General features: G+C 32.3%; 1 protein-coding gene across 1 annotated transcript; it reads left to right on the top strand.

Annotated features, from left to right (window-relative positions):
* The first annotated feature begins 17,392 nt into the window (after positions 1-17,392).
* On the top strand, positions 17,393-17,976 carry LOC139849410 (uncharacterized). Its single transcript, XM_071839065.1, has 2 exons — positions 17,393-17,792; positions 17,897-17,976. The coding sequence occupies exons 1-2, from the start codon at positions 17,393-17,395 to the stop codon at positions 17,974-17,976; spliced, it is 480 nt and encodes a 159-aa protein (XP_071695166.1).
* The last annotated feature ends 3,159 nt before the right edge of the window (positions 17,977-21,135 follow it).

The following is a 21,135-nucleotide window of genomic DNA, read 5'->3' as shown; positions in this document are numbered from 1 at the left end:
GTTTCATGTAGACAATTGACCACCCTAGTTGACCGGCGATTCACGAACGTTAAAACTTGTAAAAATTATATGATGTTATATGTAACGACCCGGATTTTTCCGATCGTTTTACACTTATAAGATTAATATTTACATAAATTAAAACTTACCAACATGATAAGCAATCTAAATTGTTGAGATTTATGATTTTGAAAAGAGTTTTACATAACGTTTAACCGTCTAGTTTGACCGATGATATCACGAACTATACAATATATGTTAATTATACGTTTGTGTATATATATGTATATATACATATTTAACATGATTTAAGGATGTTTAAATATTTCATTTTGTATTAATAACAATAAGTTATAAGTATATTTTGAAACTACTAACTTAAGCTTTCAAAACGATAACTATACGTAACGTTATTTGACATAAATACTTACGACCTATAATGTTTATACATATATCGTATATATAATGTATTTAATCACTTTTAAAGACTTAAATACATAAAACAATATAAGTATATTCACAAAAGATAGCTATATTTGAATCCTCATTCCATTTTTCACAAGATTTCTATACGTATATCTAGAGTATATGTACTCGTATCATACCTAGCTTCTATACGTATTTACTATTGGTATATACACATCAAATCACCACCAACCAGCCCTTGTTCATGCCTTATGTATAAGGTAACTACTTTTGTTATTTAGTATGACAATTTCACATGATTAAAAGATCTTTTCACAAAATTACAAATTTATACACCTTTTACACCACCATAAATACATGCATCCATTTTCAATTTTTGGAACATCATTTCTCTAGCTAAACACACACACTTACTAGCCTCATGTCTCTCTAAGAACTCCAGCAAAAATCCTCTCAAGAATCACCTTAAACACCACCATAAAAAGATCAACAAAAACACTACAAAAATACAACTTTCAATTCAAGTTTATGTCTTAAGTTGCTTCCAATCTTTCATCCAATTTCATCACTCTTTTGGTTCTAGGTTTTTACTCCTCTTTTACAGCAATCTTGTCCAAGTAACTTGAGGTAGTAACTTTGTTCATAACCTTATTCGATTCATATATATATAGCTATCTTATTGTATGGTATACAATTTTAACAACAAAAACATAGTTTGAATGATTTCAAACTTGTTTGCAAACTAAATAGATCCTTCTAACTTAACTTTTAAAATACTTCAAGACCTGTAATATAACTTAAATATATGCTAATTTAACAAGGTATAACTTGGTTTTTCAAAGAATACCTTAAAAAACTGTTTTTATGACGTCGGAGTGCAACCGGGGGCTGTTTTGGGTTGGATAATTAAAAACCATCTTGAACTTTGAATTGGAGGTTTATATTCTGGAAAAATGATATTTCTTATGAATATGTTAACACATAAAAATTTCATGATTTAATTCATAGTATAAGTATTTTTAGAAAAATGGTCATTAAATGATGTTTTTGTAACAAAAATGATTAACTTCATAAGTTTCACCAAAATTTGACCTATGACCTATGATTTCGAATACAAACTAAGGTATTTACAGTTCATATTCTTAAAGAGGGACTCGATCCAAGGAAGTGGAAAGTTGAATCAACGAAAACGGAGTTGTAACGAAGAAATTATGACCAAAACAAAATCGGATATCCAAGACTAGTTTAGCCACGAAAATAATTGGAGAAAATTAAATAAATCACATCTTCCTAAAGTAACATGATATTTTATACATATGTACTCATAATTTAATTTTATATGGTTCAGGATCACCCGTAAACAATACGAGAAGATTAATCATAAGATCCCATGATTTTACGCAACACGTCATTTGACAACACCGGTACTTTATGTACGCAACACGTCATTTGACAACACCGGTACCATAGGTCAAGATTAATCTCGACCAATACATATACGATGGGGGTTTTATTTATTTCATTGGGGGTTTATTAAACAACTAAATATGAACCATTAAAATTGAATTACTAACATCGGACTGCTAACTACGGACTAAGGAATTATTAAAAGTATTAAAAGTATTATAAGTATATATATGTGACGATTGTTTAAAAAGAAAAGGTATTGATATATTATATATGGATAGGTTCGTGATATCAATCGGAGACCAAGTCGAAATTACATATGTTCAAGACAAAAGAGAGTATATAGTCCCACTTTTAAACTCTAAATATTTCGGGATGAGAATACATGTATTTTATGTTTTACGCTATGGACACAAGTAACTGAAAAATATATTCTACGTTGAGTTGTACCACTGGCATACTTCCCTGTAGCTTGGTAACTAATATTTACAGCGGTATTGTAAACGCGAATCCTGTTGATAGATCTATCGGGCCTGACAACCCCAACCGGACTGGACGACCAGTATTCAACGGTTGCACAGTACTTCGTTTCGTGACTACACCTTGGTACGGTGTAGTAAGATTTCATAATAAAGGGAATATGCGACGTGATTAAATGTTAAGTATGGTTACCAAGTGCTCAACCACTTAGAATATTTTTATTAAAATGTTTATATATGAAATCTTGTGTTCCATTGTTATAACGCTGCTAGCATCAAACCTATATATCTCACCAACTTTATGTTGACGTTTTAAAGCATGTTATTCTCAGGTATGAATTAAGTCTTCCGCTGTGCATTAGCTCATGTTAAGGATACTACTTGGGACCTTTTAAGCCATGATACAAAGACGTCGCATTCGAGTCATTGGAGTTCAATAGAGAATATAAATAAGTAAATGACAGATTAGGTCATTTGGATATTATGAAATGTTAGACGAAAATGTCAAATATTGATGTAATGATAGTTTGCCTTTTAAGAATAAATGCAACATTTGTAAAATGTATCATATAGAGGTCAAGTACCTCGCAATGTTATCATATGTTATTGTATTCGTCCCTATGGATTGGGTCGGGTCGTCTCATGTGGTATCAGAGCGTTGGTCTTAGCGAACCAGGCCTTGCATTAGTGTGTCTAACTGGTAGTTGTTAGGATGCATTAGTGAGTCTGGACTTTGACCGTGTCTACATGTCAAAAGTTTTGCTTATCATATCTAGTCGAAAATCATCTGCTTATCATCCTTAAGAATTGCCTGCTTAGTATTCTTAAGTCTAGACACGTCTTACTGCATTTGGTGCATCGATAGTGTATAGACAAAATTCGTATCCTAGCGTATCTGTTGCTATAGACATTGCCTGACGAATTTCAAAGATTCTCCGTAATTCACGGGATTTTGAGTATTATAAATACATATGTAAATTATGTATTGAAGAATACCAAACCCAACTCCTATAATCTATTCCAAACCAAAAATTCATTTCCCCGACTGTACAAGATGAACTCCGCGTCCAGTTCGAATTCCTCCGACTCCGACAGCTACGCTGATATGGATTTCCATTCGGGCTCCGAAGGCAGTGTCACTGGAATGGATCAACCAATTTCTCATCATCTATTCTGGATGAATTGGGGATGGGTTCGTAGTATACTAAATTATTGGAGACAAGAAGAAGGTGATCCCTTTCACCCACCGAATTGCCCCATTGGCGACGAACCTGAAGCACTTACCGGCGAACCTGTTCGAGAAACCATTTTCTCTCTCATTTCTCGAGTATCTCGTCACGATTATATCCTATCCCATATTTCGGATCTTGTTCATTTGCTCACTCCAACCGCCAATCATCCTGGTGTACTAGCAGAAATTAACGAACTTCGAGCTCGTGTGACGGCTTTGGAGAACACGGTGCGAAGGTTACAAACACCAGCAGCACCAGCAGCATAACCAGTACCGTTAACAACATCAACCTCGCAATCTTCAGTACCAGTAGCATCATCGACGTCAACGACATCATCAGCATCAACACCAACCGTATCATTACCACCACCAACAATCACATCCGCACCACGTACCTCAACATCATCATCTGAACTTCGAATATGATCTTTGTTCTACATATCATTCTACACCGATTACCTCTTCTTTACGTATCGTTCTTCGTTCGACATGACGATTATGTAATCTCTAATGTTTTGGAGATTATGTAATCTAGTAATAACGATAAATCAAATGAGTTGAATATTTTATTGACTCATTAAATTCATAGTTACCTCCGAAGAAAATATATATGCAAATATATTTTCATAAAGATTGTAATTAAAAATTTCATTCGTACAAACTGTTAATGATGAAAATATTTTAACGGGTGGGTAGTACCCAAGGAATATTTAGAATTCACATTAACAAGTTACACTGTACATTCTTCGAATCTGATTCAACGATCATTTATTATCCTACTTACAATTACCGATATACGTATCCGTTCACCCCAGATTAACCATTTCCATTTAAATTTCATATTTGGATTTTTACCTATCCGAATCCAACAAGTGGCATAATGAAGAAACATTGGCAAAATAAAAATTGTTAGAAACAGATGAATTAATTAATTGAAATTGTGATAGGATTACACGCTAACTGTTCCGGCTAACTGTTCCCAGCTAACTGATTAATATTTAATTTATCGCAATTTACATTCTTGCAATTTTAATTTATGTACTTTACATACCGTCGGGACACATGTACAACAACACGTCGGATTAATTCTGAGACAACACGTTGTATAATGGGTCATGATATATATTTATTTATTTTACGCATTTTAAATAACGGGACACGTATACAAGGTTTCGACTTATCATATTGATCCATCTATATATATATTTTGGAACAACCATAGACACTCTATATGGGAAGGTGGGAGTTGGCTATACAGGGTCGGAGTTGATTCCAAAATATATATATACTTTGAGTTGTGATCGACACCGAGACCAGTACACGGGTCACGATACGTATTAAGTAATTCGAATATTATATATTTAGTTCATATATGAATTTATTGAACCATTGGACAATCGGACTATTAGACTGCTAACTTTGGACAATTAAAAATGAGTTAAAATGATGATTATTACATATGAAACTAAACAATCCTTCAAGTTTGCCACTTGATTCTATTTTAAACCTCATTTGTATCTTGACGATTACAATTCGCATTCACAACTTTTCATGATTCTTGAAAACATCTCGATCGAGAAGTTCAACCAGCCGCACCTCGTCTACGGAATAAAGATTTATGCATACAGTTATGCACCTAAAAATTTTTGAACTCGAAGTTATAGTTAAAACGTATCCGCATCGAATTCCTTATCATCCATTAGCAAAAACAATCACGCGATTCCTTTTCAATTAACTAATTTTGTCACAGCTCCACTTCGATATCTCAGTAAGACTACTCTTATTACAATCTCGATATATATATATACGTTGTTCTTTCGCCATCGTTACCGGAGAACCTTTTATATTCCATCATATTACCATCAGCGTTTAATCATCTAAAAATACAATTCTCCTTAAACCATCTTGGTTTGATAACCAATGACCCAGATCTGATAACTTTGAAAATACTGACGAAGCAGCATGTTGTAGAAGGTCTTAATGACCAAATGTTGATGATAAAAGAAGAAAGTGTTAGGAACGCTCGATAGAAAATTGGTACTGAAAACCGGATTGAACAAACCATGAAGGAGACTCTGAACAAGTTACAAGGACTAAACTTGTACATAAAGAATTATGACGATTCTGTAGCAAACACCTTGCTTCTGAATCTAAACCCTTACGGGTCAATCTTCATCATCATCCTTCGACATTAGAAATTCCAAGATATTATCATATCTTTCATTATAAATATCCTCAATATTTCTGAAGATATTTTCACCACTATCCTTATCTGAAATCATTTATCTCTCTGTAATATCTGCGTTACAATATAAAGGAAATTGTGTTAGTTTCTAAATCCTTCAAGTTTAAAATAGGAATGTTCTGAAGCAGTGTTGGGAACTGATGCATGAACTAGTATAATATAATGAAACTTGATCAACTTCATTATATTACAGTAAGTCATGTTAAGTTTCTAATGGAATATGATGATTCACAGTACCGTCATCATGTGCCATGTTACACGACTTTTACATTCTATCCAATTCCGAAACATATTAAGAACAAATCATCTTGATAGTTCTATTTTCCTGGATATTCTGGTAATTTGACAAATCAAAATCGTGCCATTACCATTCCTTTCTTAGAGCATTAGCTATGTTCATTCCGAATTTTATACCTACGAATTTCGAACTATTGATCGCTTGACTCAAGGACGGGAAGAAGAAACGAAGGGACAAAGTCCCAAAATAGAAATTGGGGTATAGATTACAGCAAATAGGAGAGAGTATTAACTATAGATGACAATGATTATGGAAAACAGAAGCAGGAGCATCGAAATATAAGGAAAGATATCAAACCCAATAACCACCCAGAAACTACAAACCGTGTGTATCAATACGTATGGCGACGTAAAGACACGGGAGAATTAGAAACATTATAATTCCAAGAAAATCATAAAAGTGAATAGATTCTTCTAGCGGTAGATGAAAGAGAAGAATGAAAGATATGAAAGTTAGAAGTATAACAAAAATCAGAACGGGATGAAGCATTTTAAAGGATACCTTAAGGTATGAATTAGAGGAGGAAGAGTAAGAGATGTGAGGTATGGAAGTAAGAAAGGGAAGGAGGTGGATTTATAGTGAAATATCCGACAAAGAAATCGAAACAGATTATCGCATTAAATCAAAGGAGATCCTGTTTTCTAAATCATCGAAGAACCAAATCTTATTACATAAGATTTTCTTTAAATCCCTTAAATTCTGGAAATCAATCCTAATCTCGACATCGGTTAAAACAATTCTATATTCACTCATTTCATTCTTTTGTGATAGCTTCACTCGTGCGCTTCACATGACCGAATCGTTTTATCCATATCTTCCAATAATGATAAAACTCTATTAATACCTCATATTCATCATGAAAACATTCCTATTGTTATTTATGACAACCTCTACCAAATTTCGGGACGAAATTTCTTTAACGGGTGGGTACTGTAACGACCCGGATTTTTCCGATCGTTTTACACTTATAAGATTAATATTTACATAAATTAAAACTTACCAACATGATAAGCAATCTAAATTGTTGAGATTTATGATTTTGAAAAGAGTTTTACATAACGTTTAACCGTCTAGTTTGACCGATGATATCACGAACTATACAATATATGTTAATTATACGTTTGTGTATATATATGTATATATACATATTGAACATGATTTAAGGATGTTTAAATATTTCATTTTGTATTAATAACAATAAGTTATAAGTATATTTTGAAACTACTAACTTAAGCTTTCAAAACGATAACTATACGTAACGTTATTTGACATAAATACTTACGACCTATAATGTTTATACATATATCGTATATATAATGTATTTAATCACTTTTAAAGACTTAAATACATAAAACAATATAAGTATATTCACAAAAGATAGCTATATTTGAATCCTCATTCCATTTTTCACAAGATTTCTATACGTATATCTAGAGTATATGTACTCGTATCATACCTAGCTTCTATACGTATTTACTATTGGTATATACACATCAAATCACCACCAACCAGCCCTTGTTCATGCCTTATGTATAAGGTAACTACTTTTGTTATTTAGTATGACAATTTCACATGATTAAAAGATCTTTTCACAAAATTACAAATTTATACACCTTTTACACCACCATAAATACATGCATCCATTTTCAATTTTTGGAACATCATTTCTCTAGCTAAACACACACACTTACTAGCCTCATGTCTCTCTAAGAACTCCAGCAAAAATCCTCTCAAGAATCACCTTAAACACCACCATAAAAAGATCAACAAAAACACTACAAAAATACAACTTTCAATTCAAGTTTATGTCTTAAGTTGCTTCCAATCTTTCATCCAATTTCATCACTCTTTTGGTTCTAGGTTTTTACTCCTCTTTTACAGAAATCTTGTCCAAGTAACTTGAGGTAGTAACTTTGTTCATAACCTTATTCGATTCATATATATATAGCTATCTTATTGTATGGTATACAATTTTAACAACAAAAACATAGTTTGAATGATTTCAAACTTGTTTGCAAACTAAATAGATCCTTCTAACTTAACTTTTAAAATACTTCAAGACCTGTAATATAACTTAAATATATGCTAATTTAACAAGGTATAACTTGGTTTTTCAAAGAATACCTTAAAAAACTGTTTTTATGACGTCGGAGTGCAACCGGGGGCTGTTTTGGGTTGGATAATTAAAAACCATCTTGAACTTTGAATTGGAGGTTTATATTCTGGAAAAATGATATTTCTTATGAATATGTTAACACATAAAAATTTCATGATTTAATTCATAGTATAAGTATTTTTAGAAAAATGGTCATTAAATGATGTTTTTGTAACAAAAATGATTAACTTCATAAGTTTCACCAAAATTTGACCTATGACCTATGATTTCGAATACAAACTAAGGTATTTACAGTTCATATTCTTAAAGAGGGACTCGATCCAAGGAAGTGGAAAGTTGAATCAACGAAAACGGAGTTGTAACGAAGAAATTATGACCAAAACAAAATCGGATATCCAAGACTAGTTTAGCCACGAAAATAATTGGAGAAAATTAAATAAATCACATCTTCCTAAAGTAACATGATATTTTATACATATGTACTCATAATTTAATTTTATATGGTTCAGGATCACCCGTAAACAATACGAGAAGATTAATCATAAGATCCCATGATTGTACGCAACACGTCATTTGACAACACCGGTACTTTATGTACGCAACACGTCATTTGACAACACCGGTACCATAGGTCAAGATTAATCTCGACCAATACATATACGATGGGGGTTTTATTTATTTCATTGGGGGTTTATTAAACAACTAAATATGAACCATTAAAATTGAATTACTAACATCGGACTGCTAACTACGGACTAAGGAATTATTAAAAGTATTAAAAGTATTATAAGTATATATATGTGACGATTGTTTAAAAAGAAAAGGTATTGATATATTATATATGGATAGGTTCGTGATATCAATCGGAGACCAAGTCGAAATTACATATGTTCAAGACAAAAGTGAGTATATAGTCCCACTTTTAAACTCTAAATATTTCGGGATGAGAATACATGTATTTTATGTTTTACGCTATGGACACAAGTAACTGAAAAATATATTCTACGTTGAGTTGTACCACTGGCATACTTCCCTGTAGCTTGGTAACTAATATTTACAGCGGTATTGTAAACGCGAATCCTGTTGATAGATCTATCGGGCCTGACAACCCCAACCGGACTGGACGACCAGTATTCAACGGTTGCACAGTACTTCGTTTCGTGACTACACCTTGGTACGGTGTAGTAAGATTTCATAATAAAGGGAATATGCGACGTGATTAAATGTTAAGTATGGTTACCAAGTGCTCAACCACTTAGAATATTTTTATTAAAATGTTTATATATGAAATCTTGTGTTCCATTGTTATAACGCTGATAGCATCAAACCTATATATCTCACCAACTTTATGTTGACGTTTTAAAGCATGTTATTCTCAGGTATGAATTAAGTCTTCCGCTGTGCATTAGCTCATGTTAAGGATACTACTTGGGACCTTTTAAGCCATGATACAAAGACGTCGCATTCGAGTCATTGGAGTTCAATAGAGAATATAAATAAGTAAATGACAGATTAGGTCATTTGGATATTATGAAATGTTAGACGAAAATGTCAAATATTGATGTAATGATAGTTTGCCTTTTAAGAATAAATGCAACATTTGTAAAATGTATCATATAGAGGTCAAGTACCTCGCAATGTTATCATATGTTATTGTATTCGTCCCTATGGATTGGGTCGGGTCGTCTCATTATATATATATATATATATATATATATATATATATATATATATATATATATATATATATATATATATATATATATATATATATATATATATATATATATATATATATATATATATATAGTTAACATAATATTATGATAAGAAAGTATCTCACTAGGTTTATTAACAATGAATTATATACAAAAATGAGTTTATTGAATTAATAAACTCGAAACGATATATATAACGATTATCGTTATAACAACGTCTTACTAAATGCATATGAATCATATTAAGATATTGTTACACTATGTTTAAATATGTTAAATGATAAGTAAACATATCATTAAGTGTATTAACAATGAACTACATATGTAAAAACAAGACTACTAACTTAAGGGTTTCGAAACGAGACATATATGTAACGATTATTGTTGTAACGACATTTAAATATATGTATATCATATTAAGATATATTAATACATCATATTATCATGATAATATAATAATTTAACATCTCATTAGATATAATAAACAATGGGTTAACAACATTAAACAAGATCGTTAACTTAAAGGTTTCAAAACAACACTTACATGTAACGACTAACGATGACTTAACGACTCAGTTAAAATGTATATACATGTAGTGTTTTAATACGTATTTATACACTTTTGAAAGACTTCAAGACACTTATCAAAGTACTTCTACTTAACAAAAATTCTTACAATTACATCCTCATTCATTTTCATCAACAATTCTACTCGTATGCACTCGTATCTGTACTCGTACAATACACAACTTCTAAATGCATTTACTATTGGTATATACACTCTAATGATCAGCTCTTAGTAGCCCATGTGATTCACCTAATCATGTGAGAACCATCATTTAACATCTAGTATGAAATATCTCACAAAATAACAAACTAATGGAGCCTATATGATGGAGCAAGATTCACGTGAATGAGAGTATACACAAACACTTTCATTTTGCAACTTACATGCATCAAACTACTCCCTCTCAAGTGTTATTCCATTGTTCTAAGTGTTCTTCATCATCTTCATCAAAATCTAGCTCAATCTAGTTCATAAATCCATACATAAACCAAGTTATAAAACAATTACTCAAGAACACACCAACAACACTTCCAAGTTTGCTAGCTTACTTCCAATCTTGCAAATCCACTTTGAGTGATCATCCAACCTCAAGAAATATTTCTTATTTACAGTAAGATATCTTTCTAATACAAGGTAACACTCATATTCAAACTTTGATTCAATTTTTATAACTTTAACAATCTTATTTCGAGTGGAAATCTTACTTGAGCTTGTTTTCGTGTCATGATTCTACTTCAAGAACTTTTAAGCCATCCAAGGATCCTTTGAAGCTAGATCTATTTTTTTCATTTCCAGTAGGTTTATCCACAAAACCTGAGGTAGTAATGATGTTCATAACATCATTCGATTCATATATATAAAACTACCTTATTCGAAAGTTTAAACTTGTAATCACTAGAACATAGTTTAGTTAATTCTAAATTTGTTCGCAAACAAAAGTTAATCCTTCTAACTTGACTTTTAAAATCAACTAAACACATGTTCTATATCTATATGATATGCTAATATAATGATTTAAAACCTGAAAACCCGAAAAACACCGTAAATCCGGATATACGCCGTCGTAGTAACACCGCGGGCTGTTTTGGGTTAGTTAATTAAAAACTATGATAAACTTTGATTTAAAAGTTGTTCTTATGGAAAAATGATTTTTATTATGAACATGAAACTATATCCAAAAATCAAGGTTAAACTCAAAGTGGAAGTACGTTTTCCAAAATGGTCATCTAGACGTCGTTCTTTCGACTGAAATGACTACCTTTAAAAAAACGACTTGTAACCTGTATTTCCGACTATAAACTTATACTTTTTCTGTTTAGATTCATAAACTTAAGTTCAATATGAAACTATAGCAACTTGAATCACTCAAAACGGATTTAAAACGAAGAAGTTATGGGTAAAACAAGATTGGATAATTTTGCTTGTTGTAGCTACGTGCAAATTGATAACAAATCTATATTAATCATATCCTAGCTAACTCATATTGTATTATACATGTATTCTAATATATTATGTAATCTTGGGATACCATAGACACGTATGCAAATGTTTTGACATATCATATCGACCCATGTATATATATTATTTGGAACAACCATAGACACTCTATATGCAGTAATGTTTGAGTTAGCTATACAGGGTTGAGGTTGATTCCAAAAATATATATACTTTGAGTTGTGATCTAGCCTGAGACGTGTATACACTGGGTCGGGGATTGATTCAAGATAATATATATCGATTTATTTCTGTACATCTAACTGTGGACAATTAGTTGTAGGTTACTAACGAGGACAGCTGACTTAATAAACTTAAAACATTAAAACGTATTAAAAATGTTATAAATATACTTTGAACATACTTTGATATATATGTACATATTTATTATAGGTTCGTGAATCGACCCGTGGCCAAGTCTTATTTTTCGACGAAGTGAAAATCTGTGAAAGTGAGTTATAGTCCCATTTTTACTATCTAATATTTTTGGGATGAGAATACATGCAGTTTTGAAAATGATTTACAAAATAGACACAAGTATTGAAACTACATTCTATGTTGAATCGTTATACCGGATATGGCCTTGTTGAACTTTGTAGCCTAAGAATTGGTGTTTATTATAATTGCCACCAATTGACGCGAATCCTAAAGATAGATCTATGGGCTTTGACACGCCCCAGTCAGAGAATTTGAACTGCTTTAGTACTTCGATATTTATATATGGGGATATTCTAGATGCATTTGTTAATGTCGGTTACCAGGTGTTCAACCATATGAATGATTTTTATGCAGATTGCATGTTATTGAAAGATGAAATCTTGTGGTCTATTATTACAATTTGATATATAGGTTAAACCTATAACTCACCAACATTTTTGTTGACGTTTAAAGCATGTTTATTCTCAGGTGATTATTAAGAGCTTCCGCTGTTGCATGCTAATTTATGGACAAGAGTTGGAGTCAGCATGCTTGTATTATATTGTTTAAAAACTGCATTCAAAGACATATATATTGTTGTGTGATATTATTGTAAACCATTATGTAATGGTCGTGTGAAAACGATATATTTTAGATTATCATTATTTGATAATCGCCGTAATATTTTAAAGGTTATGGTTTGTTTTAAAAATCGAATGCAGTCTTTGAAAAACGTCTCATATAGAGGTCAAAACCTCGCAACGAAATCAATTAATATGGAACGTTTATAATCGATATGAACGGGACATTTCACTACTTGACAACCGAAATCAGAGGCGTAATTGTTTACTTCAGAAATGTTTACTCCGACACACCGAACAAGAGGCTTTTGTTGTAGTTCACCTTCAATCCCGAGGAAAGTTCAAAACACTTGAGCAAGAACACGAGGTTCCGCAAATTTCACGCCTCCATTCACCACAAAATATAGTATCGTCCTCGTATTGTAAGTGTGAAACTAAGATTTTATCTAAAACAACTTCAACTCCTTTAAATAAATTTTTTGAACCGCCACATTTGTGAGAAGATTCAGTCCCTCGGCAACTAAAATGCAACAACAGCAACAACAACAACAACAACAACCACCACCACAATAACCGTCCTAACAACAATAACAATCGCAACAACAACCAAATCACTAACAACAATGGCAACAACAATCAGAACAATAAATGTCTAAGGTGTGGAGGGCATCATCCAGATAAGTTCTGTGTAGTAGTGTGTACCAAGTGTAATAGAACCGGACATAGTGTAACGAAGTGTGATGTCTATGGACCAAAGGCATATAAAAATAACAGAACAAATAATTTCATTATTTGTTACGGATTCGGAAATCCGGGCCATTTCAGCAAAGCATGCCCTAATCAAGGGAATAATAATGGGCAAGGCCGTAGACGAGTCTTCAACGTTAATTCGGCAGAAGCGCAGGAAGACCCGAAGCTTGTTACGGGTACGTTTCTTATTGATGATAAATCGGCTTATGTTTTATTTGATTCGGGTGCGGATAGAAGCTATATGAGTAGAGATTTTTATGCCAAATTAAATTGTCCATTAATTCCATTGGATAAAAAAATTTTACTCGAATTAGCAAACGGTAAACTAATTACAGCAAATAAAGTAGGTCGGGATAGAGAAATTAAACTGGTTGACGAAATATTTAAAATTGATTTAATACCAGTCGAGTTAGAGAGTTTTGATGTAATAATTGGCATGGACTGGTTGAAAAAGGTGAGAGCAGAAGTCGTTTGTTACAAAAATGCGATTCGCATTGTGCGTGAAAAAGGAAAACATTTAATGGTGTACGGAGAAAAGAATAACGAGAAATTAAATCTTATTAGTAGTAAGAAGGCGCAAAATCTAATAAAAAAAGGTTGTTACGTCATTCTAGCACACATCGAGGAAGTTAAACCTGAAGAAAAGAACATCAGTGATGTTCCCGTTGCAAAAGAATTTCCCGATGTATTTTCGAAAGAATTACCGGGATTACCCCCACATCGATCCGTTAAATTTCAAATAGACCTTGTACCAGGAGCTGCACCAATAGCTCGTGCTCCATACAGACTCGCACCCAGTAAAATGAAAGAATTACAAAGTCAGTTACAGGAACTTTTAAAGCGTGGTTTCATTCGACCAAGCACATCACCGTGGGGAGCTCCTGTTTTGATTGTCAAGAAGAAGGATGGTACATTTAGGTTGTGTATCGACTACCGAGAGTTGAACAAAACTTACCATCAAGAACCGCTACTACTATCGAGAATCGATGATTTATTTGATCAACTACAAGGCTCGTCGGTTTATTCGAAGATTGATTTACGTTCTGGGTATCATCAAATGTCCAAAGACTGCTTTTAGGACGCGTTACGGTCATTACGAGTTTATGGTTATGCCATTTCGATTGACTAACGCACCAGTTGTGTTCATGGACCTCATGAACCGAGTGTGTGTGCCATATCTTGACAAGTTTGTCATTGTTTTCATCGATGACATACTTATTTACTCGAAGAATGATCAAGAGCACGAAGAATATTTGAGAAAAGTGTTAGAGTTGTTAAGGAAAGAAAAACTGTACGCTAAGTTTTCAAAGTCTGCATTTTGGTTGGAAGAAGTTCAATTCCTCGGACACATAGTGAACAAAGAAGGTATTCAGGTGGATCCAGAAAAGATTGAAACCGTTGAAAAATGGGAAACCCCGAAAACTCCGAAACATATACGCCAATTTTTAGGACTAGCTGGTTATTTTCATTCAAGATTTTTCCAGAATAGCAAAACCCTTGACTGCATTAACGCATAAAGGGAGGAAATTTGAATGGAAGGATGAACAAGAGAAAGCGTTTCAATTGTTAAAGAAAAAGTTAACTACGGCACCTATATTGTCATTACCTGAAGGGAATGATGATTTTGTGATATATTGTGATGCCTCAAAGCAAGGTCTCGGTTGTGTATTAATGCCTCAAAGACATATATATTGTTGTGTGATATTATTGTAAACCATTATGTAATGGTCGTGTGAAAACGCTATATTTTAGATTATCATTATTTGATAATCGCCGTAATATTTTAAAGGTTATGGTTTGTTTTAAAAATCGAATGCAGTCTTTGAAAAACGTCTCATATAGAGGTCAAAACCTCGCAACGAAATCAATTAATATGGAACGTTTATAATCGATATGAACGGGACATTTCACTACTTGACAACCGAAATCAGAGGCGTAATTGTTTACTTCAGAAATGTTTACTCCGACACACCGAACAAGAGGCTTTTGTTGTAGTTCACCTTCAATCCCGAGGAAAGTTCAAAACACTTGAGCAAGAACACGAGGTTCCGCAAATTTCACGCCTCCATTCACCACAAAATATAGTATCGTCCGCGTATTGTAAGTGTGAAACTAAGATTTTATCTAAAACAACTTCAACTCCTTTAAATAAATTTTTTGAACCGCCACATTTGTGAGAAGATTCAGTCCCTCGGCAACTAAAATGTAGAGAAACGGTGATAAATGATCCCTTTGTCTAACACCACGACCAAGAATGAATTCACTTGTGGGAGATCCATTTATCAAAATCGAGATACAATCCAATTCCAAGCAATCCATGATCCATTTTATCCATTTATCCCAAAAACCCATTGACACCATAACTTCACGAAGAAAATCCCAACTTAGTCTATCAAAGGCTTTCTCGAAGTCGACCTTAAAAATTATACCCTTGGATTTTATTTTCCTAATATGATCAATTGTTTCTTTAGCGATTAAAGTTCCATCAAGAATATACCTCCCTTTTAAAAACGCACTTTATTCGCAACCAATCAATTTATGCATAACTCTTCTTAAACGGATTGATAAGATCTTTGAAACAATCTTATACAAACTTCCAATAAGACTTATTGATCTACACTCGCTAAAGTTAATCGGGTCTTCCTTTTTGGGAATGAGAGCAATGAACGAAGCATTACAACCTTTTGAGAATTCCTCATTCGACCAAAACCAAGTAAGAGCCACAAGTAAGTCACCTTTAATTATATTCCAAAATTTCTTGAAGAAACCAAAATTAAAACCGTCGGGCCTGGGAGCTTTAGAACTACCGCATTCGTTAATAACATCTAAGACTTCGGATTCCGAGAAGGGGGTTTCAAGAGAACCTGCCTCATCATGGGATAGACATGGATACTCGATATCGGTAAGACTTGGTCTGTTGAGATTTTGTTTTTCAAAAATTTCTTGAAATGATTTAAAGCAGCAACCTTTATATCCGACGGATCTTCATTCCGAACACCGTTCATATTCATGCCCCTTATGTTACATTTGTTATATCTCCTTCTCATCGCCGCATGAAAGTACTTCGAGTTTTTGTCCCCTTCTACCGTCCATCGAATTCTCGCCTTTTGTTTCAACATATTCGTTTTGGCCCTCTCCTTATCAAACCATTTTTTCCTGCATTCAAACCATTCAGCATGCTCGGTATCATTAGTTGATTGTATGCCCGCATCCTGCACGCCTTGATGTATCCTTCTATCCGATGGCTATTATCAATAGTTTAGCTCTTCACAAAAAATTACATAATACTAAACCAAAAGAACAAATATAATTTGATTATTTCAACGACGAAGAATTTAACCAGATGAACTTAAGGAATACATAACCGTATAATGCCAACACACTTAAAGAAAATTTAATACAAAAAATTTAATTTTTGCTATTTGTTTACTTACGATTGCATTTTTTCAAATATCATTTCTATAGGACAAAGTATATGGTCATGTTACAAAAACCATACTAAATTTTAGGCCCATACGTTCTTTCTATTGGGCCTGGGCCTATAACTTAAAGGATAAACATTGTTAGTGAGCGGAAATGATATTTGAATCGGCACGTGTTCCCGATTTCCATTTGCAAAATCCTAACCCTAATTCTCGTTAATTTCAGTCAGCAAGTCGATAATGGAGGATGATCATCACAAAACACCATCACCATCTTTTCGTGACCGAAGAATGAAATCAAAACTCAAGATTTCATGTTTCCGCCAATTGGATTTACATCTTCATTCGCCAATTCAATCTCCAACGCTCAAAAAATCACCGTCGTCATCTAAGTTGTTCAAATCATCAAAAATGAGATTGAAAGACCTAACTACGACTACCAGCAGCCGTCACCGAAGCGGCGGTGGAACCACCGTGAACCGTCATCAACGGCATCCTACCAATGATTTCAAGTATGATCCTCTCAGTTACTCGCTGAATTTCGAAGAACATGGTGATCATCTGCATATTCACAATTTCATATCCAGATTGCCGCTTACTCCGCCTACTGGTATCAATGAAGTTGAAGATCTAACAACAAGTGATTGAGACGCTGATCATAGTAAAATTAAATTAATACGTTGAATCTTGAATAACGTTCAAGAATTAATAACTTTTTTTTTTTTTTTTTTTTTTTTTTGAAAGAGCGTTTTAGTGATGATTTAATCTGCAGAAATATTGGATTCATTCACAGTATATCATGTATTCATGATCGGAAACAATGAAATTTGGTAAGTTTGATTTTATACTTATTAGAATTGTATAGATTTAATATCAATTCAACTTTTTAAAGATTCATCATTGTTATATCATATTTTTCTCTTTTTAATTTTTTTTTAATTAATTTACGTTAAAAATGTATTGAAGGAATTCAACAGAATGAAGTGCTCCGAAATTCAAGAGTTAAAAACTACTGTTTATATTTCTTTTTGTACAACAACTATTGCTGTAAATGATTATAATGTAAAAGCAGATATTGATTACAGCTTGGGTAAGTAAAACATACATGAGCAAATAGTATTTGGACAAATGGGTTTATGAAAGATCATACAGAAATAATTTATCAAACAAGGCTAAATTGACAGACAAAGAATCAAACTTTGGCAGTAGTTTGGGTAATTTTTTACTTGTATGTAATTCAATAATTTGGGAATTGCAGAACAAGAAAAATATTGTAAAATGTTGGAACTAGGTCCCTTATCATCAATTCGACAGTAATATCTATTGGCGTACAGTTAGCAATCGCGCAGCTTCATTTATGGAGAGCGTTTATGTTAGTCTTGACAGTTTAATTCATACTCTGCAGCTTCTAATAGAGAAGAGTTTTGGTTGGGTTAGTTTGTAGCCTTAGCCAGCCCTGTTTGTAGGATTTCTTTTAACTATGTTAGTTTGTATTATCAAATATCTATTGTTATATGGTATTCTCAAAACTTGGTAAATTGTAACTACGCATTTTCATGTTACATGTATAATTATTTTGTAAAAGGACAAACTCACAAATCCACACGAATTTTTTCCACCGATATATACATGTCCAACATTGATCTTTAATGGCTTCTCTAGATAGATTCAAAGACTTACTTTTTAACTTATTCTTTGATTCTTGAAATTGTTCCTGGGTATTATCTTCCAGGTAGTTTCCCTAATAAATACGATGCAGGTGATTGATTAGGTGATTGATTATCTGCAAAAGTTAACTCGTTAACCTCCACTTATACGAATATTATTGTTTACCATTTTGTAAAATTCCTGAAGGCATCGAAGATAGCACTGAGAATCCTGCTGAGCTTCTAATGGGGAGACACGAAAACTCTTCATATCGGTTTAAAATGTTCAAGAATCAAACGAGATATTTTTATGTAAATCTAATCCTTTATCTAGCAAAGAATACAGAACTTTAAAGAACTAAAGGTGCAAAAGCTTAGGTTGATGTTAAAGGAGAGGGGTACGAAATAGTTATATTTTTATTACGAAATACTATTAAATACGATACAATTTTACACAAGTTATTTATTTATTTATAGAGTGGATATACCTAAACTTTGCTACAACACTTATAGGCAGTGTACCTAATCGTACAGTAGTGTAGTGTTTAGTAAGTCCGGTTCGTCCACAGGGAACTAGCCAAGTTTAACGCTATATTTTTAAAACTATATTTGTATATATATATATATATATATATATATATATATATATATATATATATATATATATATATATATATATATATATATATATATATATATATATATATATATATATATATATATATATATAAGTAGTATTATTATTATTATAAAAGGGGGTTTTACCGTTTAATGACCGGTTTGTCGATTTTAAAAAACTTAAGTCGCAATTAAAACCTAATGTAAAATATTAAAAATAAATATAACTTAATTTAAAGCGTAAAGTAAATGACGATAAATAAAATTGCGATAAATAAAAGTGCGATAAATAAAATGAAAGTAAATAAAATTGCGATAATTAAAAAGTACGATAATTAAAAGTGCGATAAGATATAAAATAAAGGAATTATGCTTATTTAAACTTCCGTAATCATGATGTTTGACGTGTTGATTTTAATTTATTACCATGGGTTAATTGTCCTTTGTCCTGGATTATTCGATATGTCCATCTGATTTTTGTCCATAACAGTCCATCAGTCATAAATATAAAGTGCGAGTATCCTCGTCAAATTATCCTTATACCCGAAGTCAAATATTTCAACTAATTGGGGACTTAAACTGTAACAAGGTCATAATACTTTGTTTAATAATTACACCAGGATATCGATTGCTTGTAACCCAAGGTTTTAATACTTTGTTAACAATTACGCCAAGTGTCCTTGTATATAATTCACCCCTGTTTTAATGAGTCCATTGACTATTAATCCATTCCCGTATCCGGTTAAATGAACGATTATTATTATTTATAAATATTCCGTCCATTGTGTCCGATCGAGTGTATTTGGTTATTTATAGATACGTCAAATTGTAAATCTCTATATTAAATTAACGAACTATCATTCAGTTAAACAAATATAAAGCCCATTAAGTGTCGGTCTTTTGTCCAAACCCCAATTATGGTACAAAGCCCAATAACCCCGTCTTTAATATTTAGTCCAACATCATGATTACTTCGATTTAAATAAGCAGAATAATAACTTAGCTACGAGACATTAATTTAAAAAGGTTGAACATAACTTACAATGAGTATTAATAGCGTAGCGTTACACGGACAGAATTTCGACTTACAAACTTAAAACATTCGCCACTATAACCTTATTATTATTAAACTTAAATTAAAATTAAAATTATAGAATATATATATATATATATATATATATATATATATATATATATATATATATATATATATATATATATATATATATATATATATATATATATATATATATATATATATATATATATATATATATATATCGTATATGATATGAGAAAGGAAAAGAAAAAGATGTTGAAATCGATCAGAATGCGCGGCCTTTTATAGGCCCACGTTTCACTGTTGACCTTCGCGAGTGTGGAGGTTTTCTTCATCAAAGCTCCGCGAGTGCGGAGGTCTGGAATCCAGCTCATAGATTAAATCCAAAACGTGGGCTGCGTATAATTATAATATATAATAATATATATAATTAATTATATATTATATTATATTCTTGTGCATAGTTGACTTGTAATTTATGGTCCGTTGCGTCGCACGCTGAAAGTTGGTTCATGTCTCGGTTCCGGATTTTCGAACGCCTTTTCGTACAATTTAATATCTTGTACTTTGTGTTTCACGGCTTGTACTCTTATAATTTTTAGACGTTTCTCATCAATAATTTGAACCACTTGGATTGTACTTTGTACTTTTTAGCTTTT

This window comes from Rutidosis leptorrhynchoides, chromosome 5, assembly GCF_046630445.1.
Source record: "Rutidosis leptorrhynchoides isolate AG116_Rl617_1_P2 chromosome 5, CSIRO_AGI_Rlap_v1, whole genome shotgun sequence".
Taxonomy (NCBI): Eukaryota; Viridiplantae; Streptophyta; class Magnoliopsida; order Asterales; family Asteraceae; genus Rutidosis; species Rutidosis leptorrhynchoides.
This window is presented reverse-complemented; position numbering and strand designations above follow the sequence as displayed.